At 38.8% G+C, this 26,810-nt stretch overlaps 1 protein-coding gene across 1 annotated transcript in view; it reads left to right on the top strand.

Moving 5' to 3' along the window:
• The window catches only part of LOC134527409 (uncharacterized), a 125,650-nt gene that overhangs the window by 87,357 nt on the left and 11,483 nt on the right, over window positions 1-26,810 (top strand). The window contains exons 3-4 of the mRNA XM_063360073.1: window positions 16,026-16,289; window positions 24,233-24,431. Coding sequence (XP_063216143.1) covers window positions 16,049-16,289; window positions 24,233-24,431 — 440 coding nt within the window. The 5' untranslated portion in view covers window positions 16,026-16,048. The remainder of the gene's footprint in view (window positions 1-16,025; window positions 16,290-24,232; window positions 24,432-26,810) is intronic.

The raw sequence follows: 26,810 nt of genomic DNA, 5'->3' as shown, positions 1-26,810 counted from the left end.
ATGACTATGTTGCTACACGTAGGTCCGCCATCTGTATGCCACGTTTCCGTTCCTCAATTTCCATTACATTTTCACGAAATTACTCCTACGAAATGTCGTATACAGAGAGGTAATATGTTCACATATCAACAATGACGTGTAATTGCTCTAACACCTAGGCCTAAATGCGAGCATTAAATGTGTATTCATAAAACGTTCGTTTTGAATGTTAGCGACCACACGTATATGCATCTCATGGTAGATTTACAGTAAAACCCTAATAATGGAAACAAAAATGATTATATAGAATTGGTTAATTAGAAACCTTACTCGTGGCACTCCATCAAGTGGTATGATGCGTCTAGAAATTGTATCAGTAGTATATAATAGCCGAAGCTGGTGCAATAATATTTCTTATGGGACTACGATTTTGGTGGTGGCTTGCCAATCGTAAGGATACGGCCATCTTGGACTCAAAATTTCTCAAAATTACTTAAAACTGACTAAAAATGACAAAAAATGTCTAGAAATTTCACTATTTCGAGGGAAATATTCACGTTTAAAGGGAAAATTTCCCGTTATATTCTTAAAATATTCAAAAAAATTCGAAATTCAGAATGCCTCAAAATACTTTTGCCTTTGAAAGAACCCAAATTCTTAAAAACGGCTTAAGACTCCTAAAAGCAAGTCACCTTAAGCCATCGAGGTCATGACATTGACCTTGACAGTAAAGTTGAAATTCTTTAATTTTTGACCGAAAATTCTGAAAAAGTTCCAAAAAATGTAAAAAAATTGCATAAGTCACACTCGCCATCTTGGATCCAGAAACTTTGCACTTTTCGTTACGCCTGCCATCTTGAAAAATTTGTAATTTGTAAGCTATATAATCAGGAAAAAAACTTAAATTCATAAAAAAATTAATTATTAAAATTTTAATAAAAAACGCACTTACGTCATGGAGTCATTGGTTCAAACCCGGTGAGAGCCAAAATAAAAATAGCGACATATCCTTCCTCCACGAAAGCCACCGGCAGACTTACAGTACCTTCCACCACTAATGCCACTTATCGCCAGCTAGTACGACATAACATCCTTCATCTCGATTTCTTCTGCTGGAGGCCGCCATTTTAGATCCGACATATTGTTTACATATGATAGAGACCACTACCACCAAATTAGTTTAATTTTTACTCGCTTGAGTGCGGTAATTATTTATTGCCAGTTCGCCCGCTATTTTGAAACTCTATATTTATTAAGCTAGAAATTTGGGAAAAATTCCAAAATTCATAAAAAATTCCCTTATTAAAATAATAATAACCGATTTTACCTATATCAATCCCCACTTTGATCTCTTGACTATGCAAAAAAGGTAATTTTAGGTAAAAAATATTTATTCAATAAATTATGACAAAACATCCCAAAAACAGCTTAGTTTCATAGTATACCAGCCTACATACAGTAAGTTCATTATGACAAATTGGCCGCCCTCTTGGAAATTCGTTATAATGAACCTAAAAATTCGGGAAAAATGTCAAAAATCATCAAAAAATTTAACCATTAAAATTATGATCGACTCGATCGATTCCCGTCCTTGATTAGATTCTCGTTCAGTGATAAGAGTAATTGAAGCTTAAAATAAATTTTTCAAATGTTTCCTATTATATTTCGTGGAGTTTATTAATAATTGTCTCTACGAAAATACGTCTCCATACAAGATACCTGTCCAACACATTAAATATGTTGTCACGCTACCTACCATGTAGTCTAATTTTTCGATGAATGGGATCCCTTGATTCTAGTAACTGCATGATGGTTAATTCGCCACGGACGCACTCCCGAATAACATGGTAAAGAACAGTAAACACAGTCACTAGGGGACTGCCCCCGTGAAGGCAGAAGAAAGGGGAGCGAGGCAACTCCTGGCTGGTGCTGCGCCGGCCCGCTGGCACACGGGTGGTGTCGTCATGCAACACGGCCGTGCCTGAAGGCGCACCTGCACGGGACACTGGAGGTGCGTGCGGCCAGGCGGGACAGAGCGCGTCTGGCCACTTGGCGTAGTAGACTGCCTAAAGCTTAAATAATAAGGACCCCATTAGAATAAAGAAATAAAAATTAATGTGAACCCCTGAACACTTATCAGAAGTACGAATAAAAAAAAAATGTAAGACGGTGCCGATAAAATCACCAATTTGTGGTACAATGTTATCATGTCTAGTGTTTAATGAGTGCGTAGATGTACGTTGAAGTTAAATCTAATATTCTATAGTTAAGGTTTAAAACTTTATTTTGTGCACCGCATTAATCAGTTCAGCGAAATAAGGGCTACACACATTTAATTACATATGAAGTATTTTTCTTGTTACAAATAACCACAAAAAGTTTCAATTGAATAGTAATGTCCACAGTTATTGTGCGATATGGAATGGGTAAATATAGCAACTCTTTTTCAAAAACTTGAACGTCTTTCTTCCAATAAACAACCCTATAGAATAACACAGTCTCCGATTACGTGTTCTGACATACCGGCTGCAAATAAATGCCTTGGAGGTAGACACCATCATCCTACGTCTAATCTCAGCTCTGCGCAGTTGGTTGTGCTGCCTGGCACCAGGTGCAGCACTGGTGTTCGCGCCACACAGGGCCTCTGCGGTCGAGTGGCGAGAACACTCGCGATACCGTCGGGGCTAGCGTCAGCCGACGTTTCCTTGCGCTACTGCCGTGTCGTACACCATGCATCTCGCAACTTACCTTCATGTTACTAGATCATTTTACTAGTCATTCCTTATTCATTCATCCCTTTCCTCCTGTCTACTCATCTGTGACTGCCCCATGTTAGGGCCTCGTCTCGTCACGCCCATAAAAGAGCGACATGTTTGATTCTCACACAGCTGCGATGCAAGAGTCCCCGCTACCACCATTTACCTTTGTATGCGGTTGTCTGGCATTTTAGGTCAACGATTTACGCACTAAAAAACTTCTAAATCAGTTGTGAGATACAAATGATTCATTATTGATATAAGTCACAATAACACGCAAGGGACGACCCATGTGATACATGAATTGGTTATCGACAAATGCACCTGTCTTCTTCTGTGTCTTTAATTTATTGCAAACAAATAACTTTCACTCCTCTCTCACGGACCAATATTCCAACTAAACGAGTGATTCCTAACTCCTACCTTTTATTAAAAATTTGTCTTCATAGATCCGAGCTCAATCATAGTTTTCATGTTTTGGGTTTATTAAAGACTTATTTATGAACAAAATTGTGATAACATAAAACTGCCTATCCAAAATGGTATTCGGACCCTTGCACACAGTATATACTAGGTAATACTATTCCACGCGTTTTATCATGGTAGAATTAAGCTTGCATTTTAAAAAAAGCACAATTACAGAGCTCATGTTTGTTTTATTTACACGACGTGATAAGTGTAAAAGGAGAAGGGGTAGGAGGGTAGGAGGGTAGGAGGAAAAGAGAGTGAGTGTGTGTAAGAGAGAGAGAGATAGATATAAGAGAGAGATACACAAAATGTGGATTTTGTTTACAACAGTAAATAAATGTAAGCGTCTCATAATCCTTGAATCATTTTTATACTACTAATGCCGCACAAATAAACAATTGTAAATAGTGAATCACTTGAAAATCCAAGACTTAATTTTTCGTTCACTTATCGAGGTCATCAGATGAGGCGGGTCGTAGCACGCGTCAAAGGACTCCACCATTTGCTGGCAATGATCCGGAAATTACTATACCTTTCTTTGTCGTCTGTTACCGAGTGTCGTAATGTTCACGTAATAATTTTCAACTACGCGTTGACTTCGGTAGCACATTCAATTTCAAACGCTTTAAAATAAAATAAAATGAAAATATTTATAGTCATTAATTCATTTAATATCAAAAGTAATAGTTTAAAAAATTAAAAATCTTACAATGCAGAAACACTTCGGTTGAATTTCTAAATATTTGTTGTAAATAAAATTCAATATTGCTGCTTATCACATCACATAAAATTAAAATGACAACCAAGAAACCAACCATGGTAACGAGAGGAGCCAGAGCGAGCGCGGGAAAGACAGGCGACCAGGACGTGAGGGTAAAGAGAAGGAGGAGGGGAGGGAAGCGCTCCCAGGCGACCAGGAGCCGTGGTGGCGGCAGGCAGCGGGTGACCTTGGGAACTGGGCCACTTGGAGAACCGGCAGTTGTTGCCAACACCGGGGCTGACCTCTGTGACCCGCCTCGCCCGCTGACCTCCCACACGTTCTTTGCTACACATTTGGTATCATTCATACAATGTTTACGACATTGAAGGGCCCAGGCAAACTGAGTTTTCCAAAGACGTGAACTTACATCTACAAACAGGTTTTTGCCTGAAATGGTATGGAAGAAATCATTGTTCACGACATGCTGTAAACTACATTTGAATTATTCATATTACTTCTGAACGTTGGCGTCCATTCATTTCCCCAAAAGCTATGCCCAATTTTATTTCAAAACACACAATTTAATATATCTTTACTAAGAGTTATGGCTAGAAATAAAAAATAAAATACATGTTTCCCCTTAAATGAACACTTAAGCATTAAATTGTAATTTCTACAGTTTATTTGATATTTTCTGAAAGAAAAAGGTATTACGATATCACATTTACATTTGCGTAAATGTGTGTTAAGGTGTGTTTGTATATGTGTTTGTTGAATGTGTGTTTGACCCTATTAACTTTTCTCACCCTCAGTTGTATTCATTAAAATAAATATATATAGGCAGTTTCATTCCTTCAGATTTGACTATGGAATAGTTGGTCAAAATATTTTGCAACCACTAGCTGAGGCCTTAAAACTACAATCTGCGTATAACTTAACTTGTACACTATGCTTCGCATCAAACATATCAAATTGAAAATAAAAGTTCAAAAATTAGATTATCTATCGGAATAACATTTAATGTATGTAACTAATTGAAAACGTACATGTTTTTTTTTTAAATTTAATATTTTTTTATAAGCTGTCTGGTTAACCAATTAAGTTTAATTTCAAGGCGTTGTTCAGCTTCAAAATTTGACTTTGGTATATTAGCAATCACAATGTCACCGCCAAGGCCCTGAACGAATAATCCCACAAATAAATTGCATCATTATAGTCCCAGAGAAAATAATGGCGTATATTAGATTTTTAATTTAATGAAATTTTAACGATTTACCAATATTTTTAAAAACAGAATATGTTATTTAAATTTTTGTTAGATTTTTTAAAAATATTTAAAAATGTTAAATGTATTATAAATAAAAAAAATAGCCAGTCATGGGGGCTGTCAACAGAAGTGAAAACTTAAAACTTTGTTTTTTAATGTGTAATATAACATTTCTACGTCAAATGTACGTAAGAAAATGATTTTGGTAATATATCAGTACGATGTCAGCATGATATCATTTATCCTTACATCATTTTTTAGTCACAACAGATATCAGTGGTATTTAAAAATTACGTAAAAATTCATTACCTAGCTATGACTTACCAGTGATGTCAGTCCTAGGTCATGTATTCACGTGGTCAAATTAACTTCACTTACTGCTACTACAGCATGTCGGTGATGCGAACTCACAATTTTACCCATCCAAAAAAGAGTCCAACACACACATGATACAGTCGAATATATACAATGTATTAGTGTATATATGCGTATACATGTACACAGGCCACTGCGATTCGCCAGTCTGGCGCAACACGTCACTAGCATGTCGGTGACGCGAACCCATAAGTTTTGCCCCTACCAAAAATCGCTCAACGCGGCTAAAGAAGTTTTCACTTCAATACGTTGTGGTAACATTTGGTTGCCAAACGACAGACTTGTGTGCTGAGGACCGTTTATTGATATAAGTATGAACTCACCCGCTTTACGAAGTTCCAGTTGGCACTCAAGTGAGACGCAAAGCAATGATAAAGGTAATATGAAACTATTAAATATACAGACTGATGCATACTAAAAAATTGTTACTCTAATGTTTATAAAATAATACGGAATTGGTTTCAGAAAAGTTAAGATAGAACATAGTTTTATAGAGTGCTTTCAATGCAATTGTGTGTCTAATTACGATCACTAAAAATACACGAAGTTTATCAGTGAAGTGTTTTTACAAAGCTATTTTCTTTTCTTGCAACCCTCGACATAACAAGGTGACTGAAAGGCGCACTTGCCATGAAATCACAAACACACTTCAATGTGAGGAATTTATTATTTCTCAGTATGTACTTTGTTCTTGTTAATGTTTACAATAATTTTTTACTGAAGTAATGAAGTGTAATTTTAGGTCACACAGAGGTGGTTCACACCTTTTTGTAAGCAGAGGAGTCTTCAAGTTATCAAAAGTAAAAAAGAAATCAAATCAAATTTAATTTATTGAAGTCATTATAACAAAACTGGTATTGCTAATAATAATTGGCAGTTCGCTAATATAATTATCTCATAATAATATTTTCAAGTTAAACTTTATTGATTTATAAATGGCATATACAACAAGAAGATTGAGACATTGACTGGTATCTTAGCACATAAAATAATGTTAAGTGCATTTGTACAATTTTGAACAACTAAGACAGAAACATGGATTTTTTTTTAAAATTTATATGCTTTTAGATGTTGTTCACATGAGTTCATGGATCTACCAGTATATATAAAAAAATTCTCATTTGAAATACATTTTATCTTAGTTTAGTAAACCTGTAACGCAGATCTTGTAGTTTTGTCATGGCTAGACTACAGCATAGTCAGTCTCTGCCTGTAGAGATGACGTGACAAACGTACGTTAACCTACATAATTTTGTGCTATTTTAAATATAGAACAATACAAATACTTATAGGATAGAGTTTAGGCGTACAAACATAAGCCTCTACTGCGATTAGATATTACCTCTCCAAAATAATTGAGTTAAATAAATAAGTTTATATGAGATAAAAATGTAACTTTTAAGTAATGAGAATGTTACATTATGTTTAATGACATTTTAATTATTATTGCTTAAATATTCGTAAATTAACTGTAAGAGCAAGCTAAAGTTCTGAACCATTAGTTTTAATGCGAAACATTTTATAATAAGCGAGCAGCTGCACGTTTAACAAATGTTTCTACGGTTGTAATGCTTATGTGATGAACCTAGGAAAAGGATAGGCGAGAACGCACGGTCAAGGAAAATGTACTGCTGAGGAAAGGGTACATTCTTCCTCGCAGAGACGGTAGGATTGTACCCGCTTCTTGGACGCGAGTCACTCTCCACTCGCTGCATTCGTCCGTGGGGAAACCAGCGCACAGCATTGCGAAGCTATTATGTGTTCTGGCGATCTCAGGTTCATTGACACTTTATATAGAACAGGGTATGGTGCAGGCACAACCTCCCTAAGTCTTCTGCCACACACACATATATGTTTGTGTGGGTGTGCAAAATCAATCTGAGTACCAATGCGAAAGTAACGATTTGTGTTACTTATTTCACATAGCATCATACTTTTATCTCTCATAAATTTTTAGATATCACTATAGCACTTCTCTCTAAAGACGTTCTTATAACGGGGATTGAAGTATCTTTTGTGAAGCTGGGCTCACTCACACTGAACGCTGTGAAATGGCGTGCTGCTGGCGGTCGACCTCGAATAAATTCTTATGATCCATTTGACATGCTTACGATTTAGTAATTTAATTAAACGAGCCTTTTTGCAGATATTGTGCTAAAAGTTTCTTTTGTATAGCATTCATTGTTTTGTTAATAGTGGATTTTTGGACGAAAATACTAGCGTGGATTTCTGTACACTCATATCGTAGTTTAAAAATCAATGAAGCGAGAAAATATGCTTGATTATTGTGTGTTTTCGTAAATGGAGTTATTTAAGAAAATTAAAGCGATGCTAAGAAGAAATGTTGGTGTGCGTATATAATATTTGGCTGCGATAAAACAACTATCCCAGAAACAAATAAGCCTTGACAAATTGAGGCAGTGAAGTGGCAAGAAAACAGGACTTACATTTCAGGAGACCCAGTTTTGACTCTCTCTGTGTCCATCACAGTTTCAGGTTTTTATGGCTTCCCGAGATTTTCACAGCAAATGCAGCAAATGCTAGGATACTTCATAATGCATAAATTTCTGGCTTGTACAAGAACTCTATCTTTGCTCAACAATGATAAGTTTACAAGCTAGCAGAATCTGTTTATGCATTTTTTAATTTTTTTTAATTTTTTATTAATTTATTTTTATTTTTATGATATCAAAGAAAACATGTGGTGGTTTTCTCTGTGTGCTTCCGATTAATCTGGTCAATATTATGATGGTTTTCTCCGTGTGCTTCCGATTACTATTGTTAATATTATGGTGGTTTCCTCAGTGTGCTCCTGATTATTCTTGACAATATTTTGATGGTTTTTCCCGTGTTCTTGCAATCATTCCTGTGGTTTCTTCAAGTGTTTCTGACTATTCTGAGAAACCGCTCTCTGCATGGATTTTTTTGTTCTAATGAGACATGTCATTTTATTTGGAGTTACATTTAATTCGATAATTTCTGCTACTAAATCAAAACTTGCAATATTTTTATCAGGTGGAATTAACAAATATCATTACTCAGTCAAATTAATATTACGCCATGAGACATTTGTGGAGCACCAACATGCAAGACGAACTTCCTTTTCCTTGGAGTCTAACGAAGCCATCCTTCTTTTGCGATCGATAGTGAGCATCCCGCATCCCGCATAAAATAACTAAATATTATTTACCTGCAAGCAACATGTGGTGACATCTGTTGTTGAAAAGCAGAACTACATGCATAAAGTACTTTTACATGAGATATATTAATTCTCGCTGATGAAATATGAAAAAATTTCTATTTAAGTATTGAATCTAATTTAAAACACTCAATTGGTATCTGGCATTAGTCTCAGTAACTAATATGAATTCCGATTTGGGATCTGACGCTGTATCGAAAGAACATAGGTGTAAGTTTTGCAGTAAAGAGTTTATCTTGAGAAAGAATAAAAGACAACACGAGAAGAATGACTGTGTTAAAAATCCACTGCGCAATATGATAAGTTGTGTTCGATGTAGCAAGTCGTTTACGCGGAGAGAGAGCCTAAAAAGACATGGCAGAACTTGTAGCGCCAAGTCTGCGTACAAGCTAGAGGACAACGATGAATCTACTAGCCTAAGGAAGAGTGATCTGCATTACGACAATAATTTTCTTGGCTCTTCCGATCTCGACAAAGAACTTAAATTGAAGAAGGTTTATGATTTACGGAAGAATGAAGACAGTGGAAGAATCCTTAACGTGAAAAGTGAGAATATATTCCAGCCGAATTCAAGTAGATCTTTCCTACTTTGTAAAAATGATGGACTCCTAAAAAGGAAGCATGAAGACGATGAAGACACTTCAACATCATCAACATCGAATTATTACGGTAAATTGGGTGAAAACGATTCCTTCTACGGTGATTGTTACAGTGACTCTGAGGCTGTTGACAAAGACATAGACTATGATGAAGCACCTAAAGCTGCCAAGATCGAAGAATGTGGCGGTATCCTGAGACCGAAACGATGGAAACGATGTGTAATATTAAATAAATCTGATCAAGCTTGTGATGATCACCGTCTCCAACATGAAAGTTACCCTGAGGTTGGTGGTAAAACGGAAGACACCAGAGATCATAATATTTATTATAAAGGTGCAAGGAAGATGGTGGTAGAAGAGAATGATTACACATCATGGAAAGATCCAAACATATTGGTTGACCGGCTAAGACTTCTACATGGTTCGCTTTGTGCAGGAAACTATTCGTGCATCAAAGAAATATCCTTCATACTCAAGGAACTGAGGAATGCTGGCTACATACAATATTGACTTGTTTTACTTGCATTTGTATAATGTAAAACAATAAAATAAATAATTTAAATTATAAGAATGTAATGTTTTTATTTCTTGTATTATGATTTCTTACTAAGACTTAGATCTCGTAACTTGTGCTTCCTTTTTGCCTTTTTTAGTTGATGGAGCTTCCAAATGTGCTTCCTTATTCGATGATGCATCCAAAATGTGCCGCCTTTTCGTTGGCGGTGCTTCCAAATGTGCTGCCTTTTCGTTGTCGGTGCTTCCAAATGTGCTGCCTTTTCGTTGTCGGTGCTTCCAAATGTGCTGCCTTTTCGTTGTCGGTGCTTCCAAATGTGCTGCCTTTACGTTGTCGGTGCTTCCAAATGTGCTGCCTTTTCGTTGTCGGTGCTTCCAAATGTGCTGCCTTTTCGTAGTCGGTGCTTCCAAATGTGCTGCCTTTTCGTAGTCGGTGCTTCCAAATGTGCTGCCTTTTCGTTGTCGGTGCTTCCAAATGTGCTGCCTTTTCGTTGTCGGTGCTTCCAAATGTGCTGCCTTTTCGTTGTCGGTGCTTCCAAATGTGCTGCCTTTTCGTTGTCGGTGCTTCCAAATGTGCTGCCTTTTCGATATCGGTGCTTCCAAATGTGCTGCCTTTTCGTTGTCGGTGCTTCCAAATGTGCTGCCTTTACGTTGTGGGTGCTTCCAAATCTGCTGCCTTTACGTTGTCGGTGCTTCCAAATGTGCTGCCTTTTCGATGACGGTGCTTCCAAATGTGCTGCCTTTTCGTAGTCGGTGCTTCCAAATGTGCTGCCTTTACGTTGTCGGTGCTTCCAAATGTGCTGCCTTTTCGTTGTCGGTGCTTCCAAATGTGCTGCCTTTTCGTTGATGGTCCTTCTATTTTTAATGTTGTTTTGACTCTAGTATTATTGTAAATGGTTCTTTATTTGACTAGCGTATTATTCCATACGGTGCATGTATATATAAGCGAGCTCTAGACAACAGGATGCTTAGTTTGTTACTGACGTCGTCGGTGTAAGGATCACCTAGTTTGTTTCTTCTGGTGCATTAATCACGTAATTACCTGTTCTTGCGAACTCGATGGAATCTTTACCGACTTTAACGACGAACTCGATGGAGGTTGTACCATCGACTGCGGGAACCATGACGTCAGCGTCGACGATGGTGGAGCAGATCCCGTTGGCAACGTCGATGTCAACACTGGAGGAGACTTCAACAGACGTGGTACCGCCAGCAGAAGAGACTTTAATGCCGCTAGTGCTGGCTGCACAGGGAAACTCGGCGAACGCTGGTTCGCCATCAATGGAGACTTCAATGGATGCCGAATCGACAACAACTAACGAACATCGGTGCTGTTACTGCGGCAAGATTTTCTCAAACAACAGCAATGCTCGACGACATGAGAATAGAGAATGTGCCAAGAACCTATATCGTAAAATGTTTGTTTGTGAGAAATGTCATAAGCAGTTTGCCAGAAAAGATAATATGAAAACGCACATGAAGGCATGCAAAGGTCCTGCTGTTCGGCAGAAAGTAAAGGTTTCGGCGCAACAACGATGCATTGATGTTCATAAGAGTATGCCTGGAGATGGTGCAACTGCGGCAATGTCAGTATCTGGATCGGGTCTGAAAGGTTCGTCTTCATCACCACGGTATCCTTGCAGCTACTGTGATATGTCGTTCGCATTTGCTCATGATGCACGAAGACATGAGCGGAGCAAATGCACGAAGAATCCATCTCGCACGAAGTTTCGATGTGATGAGTGTCATGAATGGTTTACTAGAATTGATAATTTGCGACGAAATGCGAAAAACTCTAAAGGTAAAGTCCGTGTGCCTACTGCTGAACTACCTGCAGAAATTTCGACTCCTCGGTTTAGGTTGAAGGCTCGTGAGCGTACAAGCAAGAAAACCGATGTGCAGCAACCGATTGGTATGACGTCTGAACAGGAAAATAAACCTAAGACTGTGTTCGGCGCATTACAAGTGAACGATAATGGCTTCTACTTGACGCAGTCTGCATTTCGTGGAACGTTGAAAGACTACTATTATCTAAATACGTTCGGTGAGTCGAAGGACATTTGTAATTTTCTTGACGATATCAGACAGAAGATAATCAATCAGCTTACTGATGATGTAGCAACAAACGGACCTTTGAAATATAACTTGTGGTTGGACTGTATATATGGAAAGCCATATCCGTTCGATGACAAAGTGAAGAAGTGTGCATTCAAGACATCGGCTGCAGTAATTTACAGTTCTAACGATGTGAAGCAAACTGTTAAAAACTGTATCCAGAAACTCTGTCAAGAAGAGGTGGACTATGTCTGTAAAGGTTCTGGCTGGACTCTGTCTAGTATAAACCGATTGGAGCTAAGAATTAGTCATTTCACACCGCTGCGGAACTAAATGATTATAAGATTGCTGGCTTTCGCAAATGATCCTGTAGTAGAATAGAAATTATGTAATAAATATTATGTTTGTAAAAGAACTTGTGGTGTTTAATTCCTCGAACCTGTTACTATTGTGTTAAATTGATGTTATATTTAATTTTTTTGCATCGTCCTAGATCGTACCAAGGACCTTAGTCGACCTAATCGAGCAGTATATAGATTACAAATTTATTTAATGAATTTTGGAATTTTTCCCGAATTTCTAGCTAAATAATTATGGATTTTCAAGATGGCGGCCAAATGACAAGATGTCGGGTGTCACAGCAATAATAAATGATTACTGCACTCTAGCGGATAAGAATTAAACTAACATGGCGTCAGCGCACTCTCGCCGACGATACACTGATGATGGCTTCCAGCAGACGAGGACAAGATGGCGGCCATGACGTCATACTACCTGACGATATATATATATGCTTTGAAAAAAAAGTGGAGGGAGTCAGTATGCCTGCAGCCACCGCGGGGGAAGGATCGGTCGCCATTTTTATTTTTTTTGCACTCGTCGGGTTTGAACCGAGGACTCCGAGCTCCGTGTCGTAAATGTTTGTTTTTTAAATATTTTATTAAATTTTTTATTATTTAATTTTTTTTATAATTTTTAAATTTTTTTCATTAAAATCGGATAATAAATTTAAAGATGGCGGCCGTAACGGAAATTGCAACGGTGACGTCATAATTCAAAATGGCCGATAACACAATGCCGGAATGTTCGAGAAAACGAAATGACGTCATCCAAGATGGTGGATCCAAGCTGGCCGTCGGGGTCAAGGTCAAAGGTCAAGGTCACATCCTGATAGAGGCTTAACTGAGGCTTGAGTTAAGGATGCTTAAGCCTCTATCAGGACATTTCTAGCCGTTGGGATTTTTAAGGACTAAATCGGGAAATTTTCCCTCGAAACGGGAATTTTTCCCTCGAAAACGGGAAATTTTTTCTTAAAACGGGAAATTTTGAGTCATTTTGAGTCATTTTTGAGGAATTTTGAGGAATTTTTGCCGCCGTGACGTCACAAATCCAAGATGGCGGAGTCGGCTCTCGGCTCCACGCGCCAGCGCCAGATCTTGTACCGGCTATTATATACTACTCACAACCTCCCTAAGTCTTCTGCCACACACACATATATGTTTGTGTGGGTGTGCAAAATCAATCTGAGTACCAATGCGAAAGTAACGATTTGTGTTACTTATTTCACATAGCACCATACTTTTATCTCTCATAAATTTTTAGATATCACTATAGCACTTCTCTCTAAAGACGTTCTTATAACGGGGATTGAAGTATCTTTTGTGAAGCTGGGCTCACTCACACTGAACGCTGTGAAATGGCGTGCTGCTGGCGGTCGACCTCGAATAAATTCTTATGATCCATTTGACATGCTTACGATTTAGTAATTTAATTAAACGAGCCTTTTTGCAGATATTGTGCTAAAAGTTTCTTTTGTATAGCATTCATTGTTTTGTTAATAGTGGATTTTTGGACGAAAATACTAGCGTGGATTTCTGTACACTCATATCGTAGTTTAAAAATCAATGAAGCGAGAAAATATGCTTGATTATTGTGTGTTTTCGTAAATGGAGTTATTTAAGAAAATTAAAGCGATGCTAAGAAGAAATGTTGGTGTGCGTATATAATATTTGGCTGCGATAAAACAACTATCCCAGAAACAAATAAGCCTTGACAAATTGAGGCAGTGAAGTGGCAAGAAAACAGGACTTACATTTCAGGAGACCCAGTTTTGACTCTCTCTGTGTCCATCACAGTTTCAGGTTTTTATGGCTTCCCGAGATTTTCACAGCAAATGCAGCAAATGCTAGGATACTTCATTACTAAAGGTCTTGGTTGAATTCTTCCTTAACATTGCTGGATTGAGTTTGCTACCTAACTTAAAAAGGTTTTCAGCGAAGTAAACATTGAAATAGTGTATTAGTATATCATAAATTATTCAGATGACGGTAATTCAAACAAGTATTTTATCGTAGGAACGTTCTTGTATATTAATTTTTTTTCTTATTATCAACTGTATATTTTGTTAGTAAGTCCAAATGAATTTTATTACTCAACCAATTTGGTTAGTCTAAACAGATATTTTTCCACAGCCAGAAAATGTTTATCTCGTGACGTACAAAGCCACGTGTGCTAGTTTGGACGAAACCTTCTTTTCTGCAGACGTACCTCTAGACGAGGTCTGGGGCATTCAAGTCTCGGAGCTTGCTCACGCGGGCAGAGCTGACCAGCCAGGTCAAGGCGGAGGTCAGACAGGAGTGACCTAGTGCGCGCGCCGTTGTCAGGAGAACGCAAGCAGGCTCACGGCGAAAGGGAAGCCATCCTTGGCAGCCCACGATGCGCGCTAGGTCACCAGCCACGACTGCGGCGAGAAGCTTCAGTGCTGCCCGAGTACGCATTATACAGCTTGAATGTCACAGCTGTGTTCACAGCCCCGTTCAAGATGATTTCATAAGTCACCGCGAGCAATGCTTCCGCAACAACCACGCTGTTTTCCAGAGAACAATTGAATTGATATAACTTCGTGCACAAAGAAGTCATTTTCTGGTGTTAGAAATTTACATGTCCCCAAATATTACCTATCAGAAATCTGTGTATTTATTTACTGTACCTATAGTTTACGAAACACATAGAATGTCCACTTCTGAGAAAAATTAACTGAAATAAAAATATATTTCTTTTACCAAACTTCAAAAAAATTAAAGAACAGTAACGCTTGTTAGTAAAATATAAAGTTTGGAGCGTTTCGTAATGTGGCGATACGCATGAAGGTTCAAGAGAGCATCACTGTTAACTGCGAAATACGTGATTCTTGTACAAGCTATGGTGCCTTTACGGTCTCACTAGCATCTCAACATTTTCAATACTAATGTTTAAACGTGTAAATGCACTTCATTAATTTACCCTATATTTTTCAAAATGTACAAAAAATAATTCTTAGGTGAAAATTTTTTTCATGATTTATATTTTTCAAATTGATCTTATAAATCTTACAATACCTGAGAAAATTATAAGGGATTAAACCAAATGGTTTAATAATAACAACATAAGTGATCATTAAAAATTCAAGTTTTTATAGTAAATAATATCGTAAAAATTAAAAAACAAAAACTCTATAAAAATCTTGCGATATAAGTAAGATTGAAACTGGGGGAGCCTCTTTAAAATCTCTTGCCAGGTCCTCGGCCAATGGCCGTACCACACAGACTGTCTTGGGTCCGGTGAGCCGGCCGTGCTGGAGTGACTCGCCGCGCGACCTTGTGGCGACGCAGTGCGGGCCAGCCCCTGCGAGGAGGCGCGGGGAATAGTGTCGTGATGCTGTGATAGTGTTCCTGATGCTGTTACAAAGTACATTTTCTTAATCATATTAATGTTGCAGTCAATGAAATAATAACATCTGCTCGTGATCAGGGTAAATTTATCATTGCAGTCATTTTCCACGAATGTGACGTAGCCTTCCACTATTTACGTACTTATTTAATTTAAAAAAATGTAAATATACAATTTTTGTTGGAAAGTTTTCGTAATAAATCATTATTTAAATCATGATTGAAATTTTCCTCTCCTCATTAAAATGAAATTTTTGTATTTATTTGTTTAAGTTTATAGCAATGGCTTTTGTTTTCTCTGACATTTATCCATATAACCACACATCCATTTGTTGCATAAAAACTTGGTATGTAACGCGAGTTGAAGCCATACGTGCATGTAGAGAGCGCGCTGTGACGTGTTGCAGACAGGCGCGACAGGCGCGACAGCATGGAGGCGCGACTGGCCACGGCGCTGTGCGCGCTCGCGACCCTGCAGGCCGCAGTGGCGCCGCGCGGCGGCTCCGCGCCGCACCACCGCCAGAAGCGCATCCTCTGGATCACGGACGACGGGCGCCTGGCGCTGCCGCCCGGCACGGCGCTGGTCATCACGCCCTCGCTCACCATGCCCTTCGTGCGCTACCCGCCCGACGGCTTCCTCTCCAACATGTCCATCAGCCTGCCCTTCACCAGTACGTCAGCAGCTGCTCTCCTCAACCTCGCTTTTCCTATCTCTTTTATTTTTAAAATAGTATTCCTTTCTGTGCTTAAAATTTAAAACGAATGATTAATATATATATACATATTAAAAATTTGATCAGTCGGTGTCAAAAGTTTACCCCCCCCCCCCCCCCCCCCCCAACCTTTTAATGTTATCCTGGCTACGCATCTGGGCATTGCTTTCCGACAGAAAAAAAAACAACTGTCATGGCGAACGAAGTTGCCACGTTGTTGAATTTATAAAATACCATAGCACTTATGATGTCCGAGATGCAGTCCAGTAAGTGTTCGATGTTACGGTAATTGAACTTGGAAATATGTACTCCCCCAAGTTACTACTCTACGGAAGGATAGTTGTAAACGCATGCGCCACAGGTTACATCGGCTGATTCTAACCGTTCATTTGGCAAATCGTGAGCCATAAACAATTGGAACAAATTGCTGTCCATGAGTCAGAACAGAACGAACGTGTTCATTGTTTGGTGTGCACGTCGAGTTAGGTTTCAAGAAAATCTGGGAAAGGATCGACCCATAAATGATCTTCCGATGTTGTGTTTTAAATCGGCGGCTATTAAAAACCAAATGACCTGATTTAAAGTTCTATTAGGGTCAGTTCACACATCATCACTTTAAGTTTGCGTAATTACACAACATTACTACGCAAGAACACAGGGATATTAACACATTTAAATATTTACAAATATTTACAAAATTTATCCATGCCTTATAGTTCGCGGTAGTGAACTAGAAGTTGGGAAAGTTATTAATCTTGGCTGCTACTTGAATGTTAGAACACTACTTCTGCACAGCAAACCCCACCGCATTTGAGGGCATTAAAATGCCGACATTTGCCTTGCAACCATGCAGCCGCCCATGGAGAAGTCTACTCTGTCTCGTGTGAATGTCGCCCGTTGCTCGATGTGGATTGAAGTCAGAAGCTCGAGCCTCATCCTCGGGTTGCAATCCACTCATCCGGTAGTCCACAAGAAGTTGGCAGCTTAGCTACCGCCGTTTGGGATTCGTACTAGGTCGCCGAGTTGTCTTCAGAAGACGCCACTCTGTTGCCACTGGAAGGCGGCTGTCCCCTCGTTCGTCGACTCCCTTCTCCATAACGAGCTGGTCCTGCCTTCGCTAGGATGGCTACTGGGCTGTCCTTCCTGGTGACATTCGCTTCGTTCCGCCTCCGGCTCCCTCGTAGAGCAGGACTGGGCTCCAATGTCTCCTGTTCGTTATGTCTTTTTACATTTCAGTAATGAACCAATTACCAAGTCCATAAGTATGCCTGTAACATTACGTACCACATTTTGACATCAACAGTATTTCGTTTTTCGTCACTCCATTGTATGCCGATCGTAGTAGCCGTCATACAGCCTTCCTTCAGCTATCTGATGGGGGTCACTATGCTTTGTCACTTCTTCTTATGTCAGCATGTAATCTTCTTTAAGTCTTACATTACTCGGTATAGGATATACATCATTCGGTATCTCATAAATGCAGCTTGTCACATCCGGTATACTCCTGTCTCACTGGTGGTTCTTGCTGGTGTTCTTCTCGGTCGTCTCTGCTGTCCATTTTTATATTATATTGAATCTGCAATTGGAAATGCAATTTGCTTGAATTGTGACCTTACACACTCCAACTTATTAGAGTTATTTTGTGATTAACGTAACGGAATGATGAATGGTATCAAAGTAATAGAGTATGTAAAAATGGGAGAATTGTTGGGAAAAGTCTATGAAAAACCCAACGAACTGCAAACATTTGGTGGTTAGAGAGTGGGAAGTTGGTGCATCAGAGAGGGCATTGCGAAACAAGGGCAGTGGTAACATTATATGTGCACCCTAATGAGAGCCAATAGTTGTCAGAAAATTGTTGTTTGTATTGTTATGGTGGGACATCCAGGGCGAAGTCTTTTATTCTTCTATGTAAGTGGGATGCGTGTACATTATAATTGCTAAGGGACGAAACTATTGGATTGAGATGACGACTGGTTTTGCGGGAGAATTTTGCAGCAATTGTCTCAATAATAGTGCTTGGTGGGTCTACCCCTGCTGCTGTGTACAGAAGTGAAACAGCTGTGTAGATGAGCCAGCTAAATGTTGATAGTAGACCTTTCTTATAAGCAGGAAGGAGGGGTTGTTTGCAGTAATGCCTTTGAGAGGTCTGAGAGAGAGAGAGAGAGAGAGAGAGGATAGAATGATGGCACTGACAGAATCCATGACTGATGTGGTCCACAACTGCTGCCACTGGATGTATCACAGAATGGCCGTGTCGGAAATCAAATTGTTGGTTGTTAATGATGTGCTGTGTGTCAAACCATAGGACGAGATGAGACAGTATGATACATTCAGCAACTTTCGAGAGGAGCGATAAAAGGGAGATTGGCATATGTTACATGCCAATGCTGACTGCAGGGTTTAAGTATTGGAACAATAATTACTAGTTTCCAGGAAGCAGGAAAATGCATAAGATGGTTGGTGGCATTGATAATATTGGTTAGGTGTATCACACTTTCCCAGGATAGGGAGAGAAGCATCCTTGTAGTGAGCATGCCAGCCCCTGGGGCTGTGTAGAGATTTAGGTGGTGTATGGTTCTGGCCACTTCATGTGGGGAGGTGAGCATGCGACCCGATAGGTCCAAGTCAGAATATGTTTGAAAGAGCAAAGTAGACAGAACATTTTCCGAAGAAGCGTGGAAATTAAAGGAGGAATGAAAGTGTTCAGCCAACACAGTGGCCTTGCTGTGAGGGTACTCAAGGGTAATGCCTGCGGTATCCAGCAGTGGGATGTCTTGAGGTGAAGACCGAAATCGCTTGACGAAGCACGACACATTTCCTTTTGTAAGCGACAGCTGGTCCAAGCATTGATGTGACTGCCAAGATGTTATTGTCCTTTTGGTTTTCGCCGAAAATAATGGTAGCACTCCAAGTCGGAGATATGATGAGTATGCTGCCAGCGGAAATGAGCCCTGTCTCAGGCACAAAGGATGTTTTGCAGGTGAATAAGAAATTGCTTTCTAATATGTCGGAGGCGCAGGAAGGGGATTGAGTTTTGGTCTGATAATAGTATTGCTGTGTTAAAGCATTCAACAGAGGAAGTTCCAACAGTGAACCAAATTGTCCGAGCATACTCCTAACCGATCTGTTCCGAGGACAGTACATGGTACGAAGCTAGGCTGTTCAGGGTGTGCATGTTATAGATGCAGAGGTTGGACATCGTAAGAGTGAAATCAAAGGTGGTATCCTGGCTGGTAGGGTTGTCAGGGTAGAAAGTTAGGGATAGGGTAAGATCATGCAGAGTGGGAAATCGCTTCTCCCTTGTGCGGTATGTTTAGCACGCTCCCAGGCTATGTGATGACAGTCAAGTTGTAGTAATTGAAGTATTTCTTACTGGGGAAAAGGGGTACCAGGAACCAAGTAGGCAATTGTGAGAGTAAAATAAGAGGTGACCCCTGTGATTCGGATTTGAAACATGTTCGATGGGTGAGGCCCTTCGGTAATTTGAATACCTCTCCTTACAAGGATGGCAACTCCCCCTCCCTGGTTCCTGGATTGTAGCGATGAATAACATAACCTGGGATGCTTATTGACATATTCGGAGTCAGCCAGGTTTCGGCTAGGCCAACGAGATATGGGTGGTGATAGTCCAAAAGCTGAAGGAATTGTGGTAACTGTGGGGCCAGAGTTCGGGTGTTTCAAATGAGGAGTTTAGCTGGAATTGTGAAAGTGAATGTTGGTGGGGTGCCTAGAGGAAAGACATTATACTGCCTCGATGACAATAGATATCCCTGCTAGAACTGCAAGAGTAAAGAAAAGAGAAAAATCTTTCAATTGGAAAAACAGGGGAAAATCGCAGGGAAAATCGAGGAAAAGGTTTTCAAGATGGCCGGAAGCTGATACGGAGGAAATTCAATTTATCGAACAGCAATGGCGGAACAAGCATTCAGCTGGTGTGAATTGTCATTACACTTGAATTTAGGACTGAGGTCATAAACTATGAATAGGGAGTGAGATGAGTCCCATAGAAGGAGAAAACCCAACACACACAGCGGATGGTGATCAATATATTGCTTTTCACGGCTTCATCTTGCGAACAGGCAAAAAGGATGGGCGATCTTCAAATTCTGGAGATTCTTGTGAACGGTGTTGGTTCCATCTAGGCGGCCTTGGGGGCAGCGAACAGCAATCAAGGGCCGCCCGGCGATCGCGCGGAGGGGAGGTGGCTTATACGAGTGGGGGTTTTCATAACATCCTGTTGAGCATAGCGCGCAACTATCCGCGGAATTGAATGAGGCCTCAAAGGACGAGCGTGACAGCGGTGTCGCGCTGGTGAATCTCCGAAGACACAAGTGTGATCGCAGTAGCTGCTGTCGTAGTTGCAGTCGCATGCTCTCTGGTCGCCACTCTGCTGCTTTTCTGCAACGGTTCTGCTTGATAAGCGCCAGCGTGAACCTATTTTAACTCGTCGGTTAAGTGCGGTTGGGACGCAGTGCCTCATGACCAATCAGAAGTGCGAAATTGAAAATGTTCGGATTGCAGATATTTGCGCTGCGGGTCCCATAACTTCCAGGCATGCGCCTCGCGAGGCGAGCGGGTTGCATACATCATCAGGGATGCGTTGTTCACCGTTGCTCCGAGTCTCTAAAACTGGTAGTTGATGTTTGTGTGTGTGTGTGTGGGGGGGGGGGGGGGGGTGGGGGGTTAACACTACAACATTTTAATAAGAATATTTTAAAACAAAGCGTAAACGGAACACAGTGTTTTCGTTTTTCCGTCCGGAACGCTTGTAGATGAAGGCAGTAGTTTTACTCTCTTTATGAACGTCAAGTGTGAAAAATTAATGAGGCTCGGAATAAAATTGTTAATTTGTATTATATATGCATAAATAAATACTTACATTTTTATTACGTAGAAATAAATAGTATGAAGTAATAAAGTGTAACTTTTCCACCTTATTAAATACAAAACATTATGCTTTCCGTGAAAAATAGCATAAATTATAACTTGGTTACATGAAGTTAATTTTAATATAAAAATAAAAAAAGTTGAAATAGTTGAAATAGTAACTTTGGCTCAAAAAGATAAATTCAACCACAGCTTCATTGTCTGTTTTGTAGTAGGTTAAATAATTGTTTCAGAGAGTAGGCAGGTTGTTATTCTAATCACGTGGCTTGGCCTGCTTCGCTGCCAGGGTTCCCCGAGGCCAACGACCTGCACTTTGCAGAGTCGATCCTAGTAATAGAGGTCCCGTAAACGTAAGCGTTTCTGCACAAAACATTGAGAAGTACATAGCAACTTTGTGTTTCCTTTCATTGCTGCCTTTCTGCCGTTACCAGTGCTATTTGGGACGCAGTGGGAATGTTTTTTAAGAACTACTTTTAAGCCTATTCATTTTACAGAATAGCTTCCAAGTTTACTGTTAAACAAAACTTTTCAAAATAATATGTCATCTGTTTCGGGCAAGAATTGTTTATTTGGATGATCTCACAAGCACGCACTTTTGTTATAATAGTTAATCTTAGTCGCATATAAAAGATCAGGTATTATGATTGATCTACAAAACGAATGAAAACATTAATTTTGGTTTTGTGTGAATGGTGATTACGAAAATTAAATATTGGATTCAGTCACACAAGTTTAGATTTACTCTTGTTATTATTTTTAAAATGTGAACAATTTAGAATAACTTTATTAAGGCTAAAACAGAAAAAAGGTTTGTATTTACGAAATAAAATCGTTTAATGTACATTAAACGATTAGGCTAGCATTTGCTAGTAGACTTAAGTATGAAAGGTATGATAAAAATAACACAGTTGAGTTAACTGCTTTTTCATGAATAACATTAAGGTGAAGATAAGTTATTCATATCAGACTTTTTTAAATTCAATATTACATAACTTTCGAGATCCAAATTTCTTTATCAAAGAGGTTTAACATATCCTACCGCAATTTTTCTTCTCTAGCATGTGGTGTGTGTTATATGGCAATGAGCCAAACTGCTCGAAAGTTGTTCCATTCCTTAAAAACCCGTTTTATTGCAAGACTCCAGTTAATATTTGCACCAAGTTTATGTTTAACTTTACTATTGCGGAATGCGTATTTTCCTCTTGTAAATGAAACGGGAATATTTATTAATAATTTATAATCACAAATTTTTTACTTGTTATTTATACCTATAACATTTACCGTATGATGTTTATATATTTAGTTCAACCAAATATTGTTTTTTATGTTGGTAGAATTTTATTTCTATACTACTTAGTTAAAAATGAACTCAAATGCAATATTTTTGATGGGGTTGTACAGTTTAGATCAAATGACTGTTTAATTATAATATTTTTCATTGCATTTACTTACGAACATAAATCGGGATTTTTTAATCTGAAAGTGCAAGTCAATCTCAATAGGTTATGCCCTGATTTCAGAATAACTTATAAGAATTTGTGCAGAGAATAAAATATTTTTAACTAACACATTACTACCAAGATTCCGTGATAAGTTACGGATAAGAACTTATGGCGTGAACGGTGTTGTTTGCGCGAAAAGGAACCACTCTCTCCCGGCTCAAACAGGTGACGTCACACGCGGGATTCACGCAAGCGAGGAACTGGATCGCCAACATTTGGAGAGCAGGCGAACTTCCACGGAGTGCTCCGGTTTCACTCATAAATACATTCCATCGTTGCTCATTCCCACCGCACACGCTTCGTTAGTCTCTCGTGGCTTTAATGTTGAACGTACTTAACGTAATGAAATATGCATTTGAGATGACGGAACCAATTCTGATCTTCAGTTACTGCTGGAATCGCGATGCGAAGGACGCCATGCGACATAAAAATATCGCAACATTGTGAATATAGGTATGTCTTTTTTTTAACAGCGCGACAAACTATAAAACTAATATTTTTCTTAACATTACATTAGGACTTCATAAACGACAGCCATTGTTTATAATTTGATTTGAATGGACTCGTTTGAAAAAAAAAATTGTTTATTCGCGATTTAATATTTAACTATTTGGAAAATTAATTCTACGTGAATATATTTAATACTACAGAAGAATTTAGTTAGATATTATAAAATAAATACGTAAAATTTAATTTAAAAAAATATTAATGCTCATTTCTGTAACCTCGCACCCATTACGCGATGGAAATGGAAAAACCTTCGTATCGAAAAGTATGTCGCGGGAGAGAATTTTGTTGCGCTGACGTCACAGATGCCGGCGCGGAGGTGATTGGTTGGAAAAGTATTCAATTGGCGCCGCGTCCATCGCTTCGCACCCGTCGCACTAGCTTTGTCCCAGCATGAGTGTGCGTTCGAACCTAACTACGCGTTGGTTTAGCCTTCACGAGGAAGGGCTTGGCGAGACCCCCACGTCGTGCGCTCAGCGACTCACAGCGGTGCTGGCTGGCCAAGTGTCTGTAACAGCCAATCACAAACGTATTAAAATACAGCCGGTCTGTTTCTATATTGAATGTCCGTTATACTTTCAACAACAAACACACGCTACTGACAGATTTATTTGAGTCTATGTTATTTGAGTTTTGATAGAATATCAGTCAAGTAACTGAGCATTACGTGAGTAAAAGCACAGATTTTATACAAAGCAACTGAAACTCATGATCCACAATTAAAATTTTGTAACTATGTTTTATTTGGCCTTGGCCAGCAATTTTTATGTTTCTTGCCGAAGCCAACAGCCAGTGCCTAGGGATCTCAACTTGGACGCTTCTACTGTGACCCGATGAGAGATGCTGCAAGAACATACTCCTGCTCACGGTCAAGTCCGCTACGAATCCCTCTTGTGAAATATCCGGCTGAGAGCCAACCGGAATTGTAATTCGGATAACCAGGAGGGGGACGGAGAAGATGCAGCGCCTGGTCAGGAGCCAGCTCCGCCGTGTGTGTTGCAGTAAACTTCGACAAGCTGGGGCTGACGGACAACATGAACCCGTACGGCGTGCTGCCGCCCTACCTGGCGCGCAGCGCGGGGCGCATGTCCGGCCTGCTGCTGGCCGACTACGTGGGCAAGGTGCTGGCCCGGCGGCGGCACTCCCGCGAGGCGCCGCCCCCGCCGCCCCCGGGGCACGCCGGCTTCCACGGCGGCGAGAGGTGAGCGTGCACACATGCCAAACATCTCTCGGATGAATCGGTTGGATTTACAAATCACCAGTACCAATGCACCAGTCCTACCAATTATTCAAAAACAAAATTCTTACGAGCATTTCAGTAACGTCAAGCCCGCGACGTAACGGAAAAAGAAAATCTTCCAAATCTGGATGTCTGCCACGCCCACGAATTTTGGTCGCACTAACGTCATAGCTGGTTTGCTAGGAAATTATTTTGTTCATTTTGCGTCAACTGCGTCACGCTGTTAGATCTATTCTGGTTCCAGAAATACAGGATAGCATCAGTGTTGAGTGTTGGTGAATAAACTAATCAGTTCGGGCGCTAGGAGTGTCGGAACAGTCCATTAATAGCAGAGGAGGAGCAAGAAGCTACTCATCGGCGGCTACAAGCTCAGCAAAAATAAACATTATAAATGTTCAATATTATAAATATAAATAAGGTATTAAAGTTAGTACCATATTACAACTGATATATGATAAGTTGGTATTGTGTACTAATATATATATATATATATATATATATATATATATATATATATATATATATATATATATACACACACACACACTTAGATATATTCATTCCTAGAATTTATTTTAGGAACTTTATTTTACAGATTTACCAATAATGCACAGTGCACTCCAATACTTTGAGCACGGATCCCACACCAGTAAACTTCTCTGGGATCCGTGCTCAAAGTATTGGAGTGCACTGAATAATCATTGGAAATTATTGGTAAATCGGTAAAATAAAGTTCCTAAAATAAATTCTAGGAATGAATATATCTAAGTAATGGAGTTTTGAAAAATATATTTTAAAAAATGTTAATACTTTTTTGAGCAGTTATAACTATTTCAATTTTTGATTGAAGAACAAACTAACCTCGTTTGCTCGCTCAATATTGTTATCGTGACAGGCCATGTTTATATTTTTAAATTCATCGCATTATTTTACGATTTGCATATATTTGCATTATTCACAATATTTACAACATTTATAAAAAAACTTATATTTGTTATTTAAACATTTCTTGAGATTTCAAAAGCGATCGACTATTGAAATATGTGAATTTGACGCAATTATTTTACCAAACAAAGTAAATTTTTTCACTTGAACAAATTAAGAGGTCAGTAAACTATTCAGAATAGTTAGAACGAGGGAATTCGATAGGAGTGTATGCATGTGCATTCAAGTAGTTATAAATTTCACTTGCTGCAGCAGTCAGGCAAACGAAGTGCCTATACTTAGTAAATAATATTTTGTAACTGAAAATACTCAATGCATGTACAATCTGGTATTATGATTTCTATTATTTTTAATTTTATTATCATTTGGTTTTAGCTAAGTACATTTAAAAATTAATATAACTTACCTTAATGCAGTCATAAAATTTATAATTTTTATTAAACAATAATGAGCTAATTCTTAAATTACAAATTCATTCTACAATTAATTGTTCACGTAGTTTTTGGTTTATCGTTTGAAGTTAATCTTAGTATCAACTATTGTAACACATTTTTGTTAGTTAATTACATATTTTTGTGCAGAAAAATTTAAAAATATGTATTAGCTACCTTATGTTAAGTTTAAAGAAATTCTCAATTTTGTAAACAAAAAATGAAAGATCTAGTGAGTAACAATGTCACATTTTGTGAAGTAAAAAGTTTAAATTTTGTATGAACGTCTAAAAAGATAAAAATTGCAGATAATTAACAGCATATATATATATATAGTGATGAAACATGCATTAAAAATAATAAGAAATGCTGATGTACTGATCATTATGTATAGTGGCCTCTAAAACAAGGTTAAAACACTGTAATGCCATTGCCTGAGACGGCTGTCGAAACTGAGCCTCAAACGTAAGACAAAGCTTAAAAATTTAACTTCGCCCCAATAAAGATACATTAATATTTAATAACTGCTTCAATATTAAACGCACTATGCAAAGCACGTCTTACATGGTACAGTAATTCTTACGCAATTTTAAGCGCGAAGCCTTGCTTGTAGCTGTACAGGTTTGACTACTCAAAATGTAGTCTTTTTAGAGCTGTACTGTAGTATTGGGTGCAAGTTTTAAGGTATTTATACAGTGCAATATTCTTTACACTTCGGGGATTTTGGCAGATATAACAGTTGGCCAAGAATGCACAGCATTAACGTTGTATTAATTTTAGACTAATGCTAACAAATTTCAATGGTGATCGAAGAAAAAAATATTGCAAATTACGTTTGAAGGAAAACTTTGTTTGAAAGCTTCCTTTCAACAATTTTTTCTCCAAGAGTGCGTTTAGTAGAAGCTTTCACGATATCCAATAATGTAGAACTGGCACAATAATAATTTTTTTCTATAATCTACAT

This window comes from Bacillus rossius, chromosome 1 (assembly GCF_032445375.1).
Source record: "Bacillus rossius redtenbacheri isolate Brsri chromosome 1, Brsri_v3, whole genome shotgun sequence".
Classification (NCBI taxonomy): domain Eukaryota; kingdom Metazoa; phylum Arthropoda; class Insecta; order Phasmatodea; family Bacillidae; genus Bacillus; species Bacillus rossius.
Note: the sequence above shows the minus strand (reverse complement) of the source record. Positions and strands in the feature narration are given on the sequence as shown.